This window comes from Calidris pugnax, unplaced genomic scaffold, assembly GCF_001431845.1.
Source record: "Calidris pugnax isolate Ruff unplaced genomic scaffold, ASM143184v1 scaffold113, whole genome shotgun sequence".
In the NCBI taxonomy this organism is placed as follows: Eukaryota; Metazoa; Chordata; class Aves; order Charadriiformes; family Scolopacidae; genus Calidris; species Calidris pugnax.
The window spans coordinates 587,141-600,261 of NW_015090879.1; the positions used below are offsets into that span (position 1 = coordinate 587,141).

Consider the following 13,121-nt stretch of genomic DNA (forward strand, 5'->3'; position numbering starts at 1 on the left):
TGTTGGAAACTACTATTATGGCCAAGGACATCCAATGAAACCCCACAGAATCCGGATGACCCACAACCTACTGCTGAACTATGGCCTCTACAGGAAGATGGAGATCTATGTAAGTGCAGGGTTGGTCATGAAAAGAAATAGATATGAGAGATCTTAGTTGATGTGTCAGGTTTTAATTTTGATGCTTCATACTCATAAGTTCTCTGTTGATAAGCCAAGAGGAAAGGAAAAAAAACCCAAGAAACAGTTGTGCTGATATATTTCTGCTTTCTTCTGATTGCTTGTAGTGAAATGTTCTTTGCTTCAGATAAGCTTTGGAGACTTGAAAATTGTGTTTCTCCCTCTAAATTATTTTCTTTGTTTAGATATGTAATGCATTTCAGTCTCTGGTAGTGGCATTCTTGCCTTCAAAAATAAGTTTATCTTGTTTAATGCTGCTCTTTGGGGTTTTTTGCTGTTCCTGGGAGTAAATCTGGGATTGGAAATGGGAATAGGGGAGAGAGATGCGTTTCAAAACAAGCCTTGCCCTTTCTTTTTCTCCTTGCAGCGCCCTCACAAGGCAAATGCAGAAGAAATGACCAAGTACCACAGTGACGACTACATAAAATTTCTGCGGTCTATTCGCCCAGATAACATGTCTGAGTACAGCAAGCAGATGCAGAGATGTAAGCTATGCGCCTAGAGCTTTAGCTCCTGCCAGTGTTAAAATTTGTGGTTCTGGGGATCCTAGCCCAGCTTTAGAGATTTGTGATAAAGAGGGGAGAAAGAACCACGGGAAATTGTCTTTCTCCTGACTTTATTTTTCATTTTTCTGGTAAATGAAGTGTTTTTAAAAATGGGTCCCTCTCGCAAGCCGATATACCAGGAGAGCTGAGAGAAACCTTTGACCTGACTGTCTTTTTTTTGGTCTTGTCTTTTGATGGAAACTCTTCTAAATTGCCTTCCTGGCTCAGAGATGACTAAACTACTCCATTTATGACCTGCACGTATTTTGTGTTAATTGCTTATCTTTAACCAGAGGTGTCGAGGTGGGAAAGGGCTGTGCAATTTAAAACAAAGAAACAAACAAACAAAAAAAAACCCCAACTTATCAATTGTGCCCAAAATCTGAGGTAAATCTGAAGGATTTTCAGGGCAACAGCAGCTTGGAAAGGGGAAAGGGTTGAGATGCATGGTGATATCTGTCCACTTTGTGTTAAAATGTTTTCTTTTGTGAGCTGATCTCTTGTTCAAACCTCTCCAGTCCACGGGAGGGCTCTTTAATGGTGATTTTAATGTTACAGAAATCTTTTTTTGGTCTCTCTGCGATTCTGAGCTGACATTCTTTGGCAATGACTGCAGCAAACCAGGTTTCTAGCAAGTAGAGGCAAAACAGGGTTTTGGTCTTGCACACTGCGGCCCTTGAGAGCAGAAAAAAAAGTTGTTAGCCCACGGCGTTCATTTATGTGAAGTGTAATCTCCAATTTAGAAGAAATAGAGGTCTCGAGTCTGAAGTTGAGGCACTTGGAAGCCTGGTGTGAGCTGAAGGGGACAGATATTAAGGCACAAGCGTGGAAAAGGAACGGGTAATAAGGTTCATGAGTAATATACATTGAAAGACTTCCTACAGTAAATGATATGCCTTAATACAACAAATGACATATACCAAAGTACATATTTACACAAACTGAACTGTTTACCCCTGAAGCAGATACAGCTCATAAACGCCCACTCTGCTCTCTCTGGTAGTCAACATTTTCTACACTGTACTGCCACAGAACTATTTTTACCTGAAGGAGGCAAAATCTGAAAAATAATCTTAAAACGTGTGTAGGACAAAGCTTTTCTTCAATGAGACCTGCAAAATACTAGCCTCTGTGTGGCCAGAGAACTAGCAGAGGAGGCTCAGAACGGAGATTAGGGATTGAGGGGATGAGGTGACCTCTCCCAAGTGCTGTGGTGGGTCTCTGTAGCCGTCCCTTTGTGGGGAGGAAGCTGCTGGGGCTTCCACAAGGATGCTTCCACAAGGATGCTTCCACCTTTAATGCTTTTCTCTCTCTGGTTTGGCTCTCCCAGATACAGATCTCATCACCCACCCATTGCAGGGAAGAAGGAGCATCTGCCTCTCCTCTTCCTCCAGAGCTTTCTGCGTACGGTCAAGTGATTGGCCCCTGTTATTAACACCCCTCATTAGTAGTCCTGGCTGCTCTGAATCTCCTGATGGGAAAAAGCCCAATTGCCTTCTGTTTACACAGAAGTCTTTGCCAGGTGTAGCAGAGGGATGCCCTCAAATACTGTCAGTGCTGCCCACTAAGTTCTGATCGGGCAGCAAAGGTAATTAGCAGTCTCTAATTTGATTCTGCTGATGGCCTTTTTCCTGCCTGAGGAGACTTGGGAAGACACTCTGTAACCAAAAGGGCAAGAAGTTTAATTTGTTGTGATGGGAAGTGGGCAGAAATTGATGACTTCAATTCTCCTCACTTAACAGGGAGAACTTCCAACCACCTCTTAGAATTAATTATTCGAACTCTGCCCGTTTCCATGCCCTGCTGAAACAATTGGGAAGTGGGAACAATTGCTTCCTTCTGGGCCTCCTGCTGGGTATTGTCCTTTCCAGAGATCCCTGGCCCGAACTGGGACCATTCAGCCTCCCTTATCACACAGTCTTTGTGGAGACTCTGCGCTGACCAGTTTCTAATGCTGCAAGAACTGTGTTGTTTGGGCCTTTCTCACTAAGCACAGAAGTAAACATTCTACAGATGTTGTTATAAAAAATACCGGGGTTTTGTTGTTGTTTGTAAAAGCAAATCTTGCAAAATCTAGATTCAGTACAAGTCTGTTGTTGCTTATAAGCATGAAACTGTTTATGGTAGAAATTTACCCAGGCCAAAACTACTGCTGAGAACTTAAAATTTGCCTGATGTGAAGTAGAAGGGATGTAGAGGGTGTAACAGAACAGATGTGGACATAAACTCCTTGTCCAGTACACACCACTGTCTGCCACCTCCCCGCTTTCTCCTGCAGAGCTGACACTCTGCTTTCTCAGCTCCTTGTCAGCAACACAGCAGGAAATGAGAGCAAAATCCTTTCCCGCTTTCTGCAGGGCTGTGTAAGGGAGCTTGGGGTCAGCTCTGTGGTGGGAAACAGCAATATCCCCCCCAAAAGTGACGGCTCCCGGGCAGCAGGGCTGTGGGGTGGCCCGTGTGGGGTGGCCAGGGGTGCTGGCCCCGCTTTTGCGCAGCCCGTGGTGACCAGCACGTGCTGCCAGAGTGGAGAACACTGTGAATGTGCTGTCTGGACACACATGGCTTGAGCTGCTGCCCAGGATGAGGACGGGTGTTACAAAGCTCCTGTTGATGGCATCTCCTCTCCGCCCTCTCGTTTTCCAGCGGGATGGACTGGTTTCTGGGTCCCTCGAGGAGCACCCCGGTAGATGGCGTGCGGTTCTCGCCAGAGCTCCTGGCTTTCCTCTTTTCTTACAAATCAGGAGCATCTTCCCCACAGCAGCAACCTCTTTGCCTCCTCAGACAATGCCCAGGTTGATTACGTTAATATTTTATCATTTGTGTGCCATATGCCACTGTTTAAAACATTTGATGGCTCACCTGTTTAGCTTTTTAAATGAGAGCAGTGGTATAAGCTTTGCCATTTATTTGTGGTTTCGTCTCACTAACTCTTCTTTGTTTTCTTTCCAAGTTAACGTTGGGGAAGACTGCCCTGTGTTTGATGGGTTGTTTGAGTTCTGTCAGCTCTCTGCCGGGGGCTCAGTTGGTAAGCTCACAAGTCCTACCTTCTTTTCTGTTTCTCTTAAGCAGATGCATGTAATATCCTTCTGTTCATAAATAAATTCAGAAATAAATTGTGGGGAAGCCCTGTCAACCTCTTTCTGATTTCCTTAATAATTAAATGCAGGGTTTTTTTTCCCATGCTACAGTTCAAGCCCTGCATATTGACAGATCCCTCTAGATTATCTTCACTAGTCCAAGTTAATTCACTGAATACGCGAAGGACTCTGTAAGCGGTACGACGACTTAAACAAAACCGCAGCAGCAACAGGGGTTTAATAAAAAAATCAACATGAGATTTACAGACAAAAAAAAAAAGTTAGAACCTTGTTCTGGGCGGGTGTAACCTGGAAATTAAAGAAAAGGGTAGCTTTATCTGGGCTTTTTATCAAAAAGCCACTGTCTCTGGACAGGAGGCAAAATAGAACGCAAACCTGAACATTTAAAATGCTTTCACTGTTTTCACATACTTTGTTTGCAGAAATGCTGGGTGTTGCGGAACTGTGTTAGTGCACAGGCGTTAAAGCTTTGTGGCTGCTACTCCCACAGTGACATCTAGAAGGCTTTATTTCCTGTAACACAGCTCAGCCATACGTACAAGTACTGACTGCAGCATTTTTTGAAGTGTCTCTGCTCCCAAGGCCGGAGATTCCACAGAACAGATCATTCGTTTCGATCTTGGGAGACCTGCAAAATTTGCAGAAAGTTTATGAAGGGCCTGGGGGAGGAGAACTTCCTTTGCCTAAATGCATATTCAGTGAATGACCTAAATGTATGTTGGGTAAAACCTTTCATTAAAAATCTTTCATTCAGGGCACGGAGAAATCTAAGCTGTCTTCAGCTGTGACCCCAGCCAGGGTGCTGGGACTGGTTTGTGCAGATTTCGTGCTCTGAGGCAAACGTGGGAAGCGGTGAAAAGTGTGTGCAGGCAAAACAGAGGCTGCCTTTCTCTTCCCTTGCCTTTTCTTAGATTGTTGAGACATCCAGCGTTAAACCCTTGGGCTTGTTCTCTGTGAAGTGCCCAAACGCACGCACGAGCGATGATGTGATCGTGAGGGACCCGTGCTCTGCCCCTGGGTCTCTGTCCTGGGGCCTTTGCTCTGGTACTAACACTGTGTGATTCTCCCGACAGCCAGCGCCGTGAAGCTGAACAAGCAGCAGACAGACATTGCTGTGAACTGGGCGGGAGGCCTTCACCACGCTAAAAAGTCAGAGGCTTCTGGATTCTGTTATGTCAATGATATCGTCTTGGCTATCTTGGAGCTCCTAAAGTACGGGCAGTACCATTTACCCCTTTTGTTTGTCTATTCCTCTATGTCCTTAGCGCTTTCTTCCCAGTCTGCTTTTTTTTGCTGCTTTTTTTTTAACTGTATTTTCCTGGGAGGGCTTAATCAGCTATTATTTGGAATGCGGTACCCTCTCTGCTGGAGGTTAGACCTTTCTCTCTACCATCCACCCTGGAAAAGGGGGCACAGCTCTAATCTGTGACAGCTTTTGGCTCAAGGGAAACCTCAGTGGGAGGCCTGGACATAAAAATACAGTCTGTTGGCTGAGTCTAAATAAACCGGGTCTGCCTTCAAACATCAGCTGCGGCAGCAAAAGCCACTTTATTTTCCTGTGTGGCTCTGGCTGGTGGCTGTGCAGCCTGGGGATTAGCACCAAGTTCCTTGCTCTGCTGGTGAATGCAGTTCCTGCTCTGAAGAAATGCAGCCTTTTGACTTTTTTTCTCATCCCAGGTATCACCAGAGGGTGCTGTATATCGACATTGATATTCACCACGGCGACGGCGTGGAGGAAGCCTTTTATACCACCGACCGTGTCATGACCGTGTCCTTTCATAAGTACGGAGAGTACTTCCCGGGAACGGGGGACCTACGGGTGAGAGCTTTGCAGAAAATTACCTTCAAATTTGGTCTCTCCCATCTGTTTGCCGTGGTACTAATTTAACTAAAATCAAAGTAGGATCCTTTTTTAGAGGGCAGAGGAGTGTAAGCGAGGCAGCCGGCTCAGCCCTTGGTGTGGGTGCTTTGTTCCTGCAATTGTGGCCTGTTCAGTAGTAAAACCAAGGCTTTGCTGTCAGTCTCTTAGCAGCTTTCTGGTGGGATTATGCTCAGAAAAGTGACTCTGAGGGTGGCACTTTGGTCATCTGTGAGTACTTGCAAACTAAGCTTGGTCAGGGGAGCGTTTGGGTGAAGGTTTATGAGGGAGCTCTGTGTGTCTTGGTTTATCTTGTTGGCGTTTCCTCCTGTGAGTCAGTTCTGCACGTTAATGAGTCGTGTTAACTGTGGCGCTCTTTCAAGGTGTGGTTTGCTTTGTGACTTCTGACATTGCCAGAATGCTCTTCTCAGGGCTGAAAGGTTCTTTACTTTTTTTTTTTTTTTTTTTTTTTTTTTTTTTTTTTTTTTTTTAATGTGCTTTTTAGTGGAGTTACAATTTTCTGATCTAAATTCCCAGGGTTTGGAGCTAGTGATGTGAACTTGCGTGAGGCACTGACATTTTTTTCCTGCTGCAGCCACTCCGCAGCATAAATGAAGTAACTACTTTTTTTATAAAACACTTGGGTATGAGAAAGATAATGGAAATGTAAAAATGCATATATTTTAAAGTAAAAATAGATTATTTGGGTTACTAGTCTGCATGGTCAGCCCAAGCTGGTATTTTGGTCTCTGCAGAGTCTACAGGTTTGGAACTGGAATTTTGGCTGCTGGTTTTATTGCCGTGTAAGAGAGTGGCTTCTGCCCGTGCAGCGAGAGCCCGTGTGCTCACAGCAATGTGAAAGCAGTGACAGTTATAGATTTTTTTCTTCTCTGAGCACCAAGGGCCGAATTCAGCTGCTTATGCCAAATAAGCTGCTGTTGAACTCAACTGGCTCTTGCTGCCTCTGCCGGGACAGCGCTTTCCGTGAGGGCCTGGGCTCATGTTTGGGTCACACTGAAGGAATCCCAGCCTTCCCTTCCTGGTGTGGGGGACAATTTACATGTCTGGTGACCTGGGGTCTCTCCTGTCTCTCTCTAACAGGATATTGGTGCAGGCAAAGGCAAGTACTACGCTGTCAACTACCCCCTGCGGGACGGAATCGATGATGAGTCCTATGAAGCAATATTCAAACCGGTAAGTGAAGACATCTTTGCTTTGCGTGATCCTTTGTGGATCATATTTGTCACTGGGTGGTTCATGGAGCCATTCTTTGGGGAGATTCATTCAGTCTTCTGTGATAATACCCTTCAGGGGCGATATTCCTCCCTGACAATTGCAGCCTGTCGTCTGTAAGCTTCTCTTTGTAAGAGCCTGACTGTTACCAGTGTAGGGGAGTCAGCAGCTGTGGGAACACTGGGGATGTCTTCGTGTCGCTTGCTGACATGGACGTTGCTGTGTTGCTGTGTCACTGTCCTGCGGAGAGCGTGTAACAACGGGCTTCTTGTTTAGGTGATCTCTAAAGTGATGGAGACGTTCCAGCCCAGCGCAGTTGTCCTGCAGTGCGGGTCGGATTCTCTGTCGGGGGACAGACTGGGCTGTTTTAATCTGACCATCAAAGGTGAGAGAACCTTAGAGTGCCTGTGTTGAACTGGCACCAATGATATAATTAAAGTTTAATTGAAAAGTTTGTTCTTCTCATAATGTGGGGCTATGGCCTTTTCCCCTTCTGCTTTTCCTGCAGGTCATGCCAAGTGTGTGGAGTTTGTAAAAAGTTTTAATTTGCCTATGCTGATGCTGGGAGGAGGTGGCTATACGATCCGCAATGTGGCTAGGTGCTGGACCTACGAGACTGCTGTGGCTTTGGACACTGAAATTCCCAATGGTAACTCTCCCAGGAGCCTTTGAAGCAAGATTAAGGGACAATGACATTCTAGTAGCAAAGCTCAGGGAACTGATGGTGCTGTGGGGGAGGTGGCACCCCTAAGATGTTTCATTAGCTCTTGATTATCACTGTGGAAGAGCTTTTGGATGTCCTGAGTTGCAGGTTTGCGTTCTAGTCCTGTAGCTCTCCCATCCAGCAAAAGGTACCCAGCAGCCTTCCCGTCTTACTGAGATGAGATGGCCTTCTACTGAAAACTTTTGTGTGCGCTGGTAGTGTTTAACTGCCCAAGTAAGCTTTGACTGCAGTGTTGCTAAGTTGTCTGCTTTGATCTCAGTTTGGGCTGGGAGAGCTTCGGCTCCTATGCCTCGGTACATGCAGTTGTGCTTTTCTGTAGAAGTATCATGTTTGTGGTATTTCCTCACCGGCCCAGCAATAATTTGGTGTTTATTCTTCACTTGCCTGCAGAGCTTCCATATAATGACTATTTTGAGTACTTTGGACCAGACTTTAAGCTCCACATCAGCCCCTCGAACATGACTAACCAGAATACCAACGAGTATCTTGAGAAGATCAAGTAAGTGTTTGCTCCTCCTTGCGAGACCGTCCCCTTCTGCTGGGGGGAAGGGGGCATCTTGCTGACAGAGGTGTTCCTTTCCCTGCTGGCTCTAGGCAGCGTCTCTTTGAGAACCTGCGCATGCTGCCTCATGCCCCTGGAGTCCAGATGCAGCCAATTCCTGAGGATGCTGTTCAGGAAGACAGTGGAGATGAAGAGGAAGAAGATCCTGAGAAACGCATTTCAAGTATGTGCTTGTTTCTGGCGTGGTTGCATTCCCCAGCTGGGAATTGTACTGTTCGGAGCCTGTGGGTGCAAAACCAAACAGGATCAGTTACCTGGGGAAGGGTGCAGGCTCTAAACTTGAGTTCCCTCAGTAAAGAGAGGAGGCTATATGATTTAGATATATCTCTGCTCTGGAGTCCTTCAGTTTGAATTGGTTCCCACCTTTCTTATCTATTTCATAAGATAAAGCAGTGATGCTGAGCGCTGCAGCGCTTACAGATTTCTTTTCCCTTGGAGGAACGGTGCTTTTGCGGGATGATTTCCATAATCGGCTTTAACGTGAGAATTCAGACAGTTCCTGTGGTGTAGGTGCTATGACGGAATACTCTCTGGGCGGCTGTCAGGTTTGATCCCAGGAGTTGTCTTCCGCAGTGAAAATGCTCGTTCAGATCCAGATTGGCTGGTGGCCCTTAGATCTGGTGGACAGATTTCTGCGGTGTGAGGCTGGTTCCTGCTTACGCTGTCAAGTCGAGGCATCACGCTGTACCTCAGCCAAGTCCTGCCTGTGATCCTGGATCTGGGGCGTGAGCAGTCGGGAGCGATGGGTTAAAAGATACGGCAGGTAGAAAGATAAAGTGGTTTTTATCGTGGCCTTAATTCTGACTTAGGTAGGCTTGTTAGTTTGTTCCGGTGTGTAGATGTACTTGGAGGTGGTGGTGCTTGGTGTCTCCTGACTGCTAAATCTGCTCAACCAACCTCTCCTCCTCAGTCCGCAACTCTGATAAGAGAATATCCTGCGATGAAGAATTCTCCGACTCTGAAGACGAAGGGGAAGGAGGGCGCAAAAACGTTGCCAACTTTAAGAAAGCTAAGCGTGTGAAAACAGAAGAGGAAAAGGAAGAAGAGGAGAAGAAGGGTAAGAATGAGAGCTGGGACTAGGAGACCTCCCAGCTCTGTGGAACTTTGCCTGGTGTGTATTTTCCTACTGCACTACCTCTATGTCTGCTTTTTTCCCCCCCCTAGATGAGAAAGAAGAGGAAAAAGCAAAAGAGGAGAAAGCAGAACCCAAAGGGTGAGCCCTGTCTTCTGGTGTAGCCATTAAATGGCTGTGCCTGTACTTCCTTGTGCGTTTCCCCATGCCCTCGGTCGGTGTTGCACAACGTGAGTGAGGGGGTTGGAGGAGGGATGTAGTGGTTTGTCAGGGAAGAAGTTTGCACATGGAGAACAGCACATCTGATAAAGCCCTGGGAGAGCAGAGCCCTCAGTGAAAAGAGCTTAAAAATACAGTGCTTTTGTTCAGTAACGTGGTACAAGTGGGCCATATAAGCACCATTTCTAAGGTTCCAGCTCTGGCTCATTATTAAAGCTGAGGCACCACCCAAATTGCTTGTTTTAGACCAAATTCTTTACTGTTTGCTTCCACAGGGTGAAGGAAGAGACAAAATCCACCTAAGATGGCTGCAGCTGGACAGTACCTGTCAGTGCGTAGTTGTCGTAGGTTTAGCTTCTCTGGTTGCCTCCCATTCCACAGGATTTATATTTTATATATGTTTCTGTATATATTTCTATATAAATATATAAATGACTTGAGAACTGTAAATTATTCCTTGCTGCACTCCGCTGGGAGCAGACAGGGAGGATTCTGCGGAGTAGACAGACCTGCACTGCCCAGATTTGGTGACTGGGAAGTTTCACTCTTGCCTTCCACTGCCTCTCCTTAGTGTGTCGAAAAAAATCACTTCCTTTCTTTACTCTCTCCTGAAATAACCACCCTTGGAAAAGAATAATTTAAGTAGAAGAAGTAGTATTTGCATTTCAGGTTAGGTGGAAAGATGGCCATGAAATTTCTTTTTGGTTTTTTTTTTCTTCTTTTTTTTTTTTTTCTTTTTTTTTTTTTTCTTTTTTTTTTTTTTCTTTTTTTTTTTTTTCTTTTTTTTTTTTGGGGAGAATCTGAGTTCCCAAACGAAGCCTGTGAGAGACTGACTATTCCTTCGGTCTTCAGTTTGATTCCACCGTGGCGAGTAACTGCAAGCTGGTGCCGCTTCTCAGGGTCAAATAATGCAGTTCTTGAATAGAGTTGGCTACCTCCCTGCAGCAAACTTGTGGAAAGAGATTGAAGCAGCTTAAAAGCGACCTGAAAAAGCGCTTTGGTGAATCAGCCCCAGAGCCCTGTGGGCACGGATCGGGGAAAATGTGACATGAAAATCACCCGAACGTGGTGGTGACCGTTTTCCAAGATCTCACCCATCCAGTTGGTGTGGCAGCATCTATGCGTCTCGAGGAAGAGAAGGGATGATGATGTTTTTATACCTTTTTTTTTCTATACCTACGCCCCTCTTTTGCAGGAGGAAGTGAGTTACTGCCCCTTTGACCGCCTGCTTTGCTTTTCCTGCTTGTTTGCCCTCGGCTACATGAGCCGGGATGTGCTTCCTCAGCCCCACTCCGTGTCCTGGGCTGAAACCACCGCAGAAATTCCCAACTAAAGACCAATCCGGGCTTGTGTCACTCACTGAAAAACTCTGAAGTATAAATCTTTTCAAATTGAACCTTTCCTGTCGTTTGCTCTCAAGGCCAGTAAATACATGGAACCTTTTTATCGGCCCCTCAGAGCTGTTATCATTACAAGGGAACAGCAGATGGGGCTCTGTACGTTTGTTTTTTTTTTTTTATAACTACTCCTCTTCCTACTCCTACACATTATCTCACACCCAAAAGTCTTTCGTGACCAGGACTGGCCTTTCTTTTGCGTCTCGTGTTGTACAGCTGATGGTTAGACGAGCTTTTTGGTGGAAATGCTTTGCAGAAGTTGTGCGGGCGGTTTTTTTTTTTGACTCCTTTCTCAGGGGGATTCCTCTGGCCAGCAGAGGATCTGTACCTCCCACGGAGCGCTGCTGATGGGTTCAACTCTAATAATGCTGCTAACTTAACACAGGTTATTTTTTTAAATGTTTTATTTTTTTAAAATACTTCCCCCCCCACCCTTTTCCACCGTGAAGTTTTTTAGTCTCTTTGAATCCGAGTGACGTGTCACTCCTGCTCTTCAGTGTTTGTATGTGAAGCGAGAGATCAGTGTATCTTTGTGTCTGGGAGAGGGAGGGAGGGGGGGAAATATATTGTGGTTTTTTAAAGATGCTTTTATTTTGAATTTTGAGAACCTTTGTAATAAAACTGGTACATTTCTATGGTTGGTGTGAGTTTGTACTGCTTTGTGCTGAGGGGAAACACTTGGCTGGTGGGAATTCAGTTTATTTTCATAGCCATTGCTGGAAGATGGGGGCTGGAAGATGTGATGGGGGTTCCAGCCACAAAATCAGGCAGGTCTAATAAGATTTGGGAAGAAAAGCGAGGTTAGGGGCGATTACGCCCCCACCCCCATCGCAAACAGGGCTGGATGCGTTGGTTCAAATGAAGGAAAATGGTCACTGGAGCATATTATTTGGCCCATACTCTGTGCTGTGTGCTTTAGATTCTTTTGTAGATGCTTATTCCCCCTCTGCCCCCGCCCCTCTCTGTGCTTTATAAAATAACCTTGAAATTCTCTGTGACCCATCTCTCCAGAAAAGGAAAGTTGAAATATCGTGGATCACTGAGGCAATTTTTCTGTCTTTTTCCTAAATCACAGCTGGGTTCTCCTCCAGCAGCATCGCTGATGCTAATTGGGTTCCTGGTTTGATTGGAATTTCAGTACCTAGTGCAGCTGATGCTCTGAAAGCAATGCTAATTGAGAAAAGGAGGAGTAAGATATGGGAAGGGAGTATCTTTTGGATGAACTGAAGTGGTTTTCATCTGGTATTTAAGTGAAAAAAAATTTCTTAGCTAAGAAATTCTGCAACTGGGGGGTGATCATACCTGAAATTGACACAAAAGCTTCTGAAGCCAAATCTGTTTATGTATCAAGAAAAGGCTTTGCGTGGCAACGGTTGACTTCCATTGCCATAATAATACCCCAGGAATCTTAATTATCCTTTTCACCAGAGCAGACAATTAAAATCCCTGTGCTCCTCGAACAAAAACCAGCGGCACGAGCGGAGTTGCAGAGGCCCATGCGCCACCACGGCCTTCTCTCCCAGTGCTCCTTAAAATGGCTGCCGCAATGCTGCCTGGCCTCTCGCTGGGCCACAACACAGCAGCCTCGCACCACAGACCCCCTGCAAGCTTAGAATTTGCAGACCACAGTGCTTACATTTAAAAAATACCCCCCTTTTTTTTTTTATAAGCCCCCCCCACAATCAATTGGGATAAACCCCCCTGCTGCCTCTGGAAACAGGTCGCTTGCCCTCCACAGGAGGATGCGCTGCATAAAATGAAGGGGTTTGGCCATTTCCACCTACCTCGAGGGCTACGGAAGAGCCATGAAGAGCCTCACGCCAGGCCCTATGGTGGCCAGTTGGGTAAACAACAGTCCTGGCTTTTCTGCCATCTCCTTTGACAGCCCAAACAGCAGGGGTGATTAGATGGGAATTAAGAGCAGGCCATGAAATGGAGGGAGACCATCAAACACAGAGGTGCCGGAGAGGAACAGGGCTCCTTCCTTCTGCCCTCTCGGGAAAAGCCACCTCCGAGCCTGCATGGATCTTGGGAGAAACAATAGAGACACCCATTGTGCCTTTGTTTTTCTCTTTGGCAGTAAATCCTTGCTCCCCGTGCTCTAGCACGTCTTTTTTTCAGGAAAGAGGAGCCAATCCTCTTCTAAAGCCACCAAAAAAACCCAACCCCATATTAAAGAAGCCAGGCCTAAAATGGGAATTTCACCCAGGAACCCTTCCTTATGAGAAAAGGC

At 45.9% G+C, this 13,121-nt stretch overlaps 1 protein-coding gene across 1 annotated transcript; it reads left to right on the plus strand.

Moving 5' to 3' along the window:
- Window positions 1-10,233, plus strand: HDAC1 (histone deacetylase 1). The gene is made up of 13 exons (XM_014946499.1): window positions 1-109; window positions 548-665; window positions 3,676-3,750; window positions 4,897-5,035; window positions 5,501-5,642; window positions 6,783-6,875; window positions 7,191-7,299; window positions 7,423-7,563; window positions 8,029-8,137; window positions 8,233-8,363; window positions 9,111-9,257; window positions 9,365-9,413; window positions 9,767-10,233. The coding sequence occupies exons 1-13, from the start codon at window positions 35-37 to the stop codon at window positions 9,792-9,794; spliced, it is 1,356 nt and encodes a 451-aa protein (XP_014801985.1). The 5' UTR covers window positions 1-34; the 3' UTR covers window positions 9,795-10,233.
- Window positions 10,234-13,121: the final 2,888 nt, after the last annotated feature.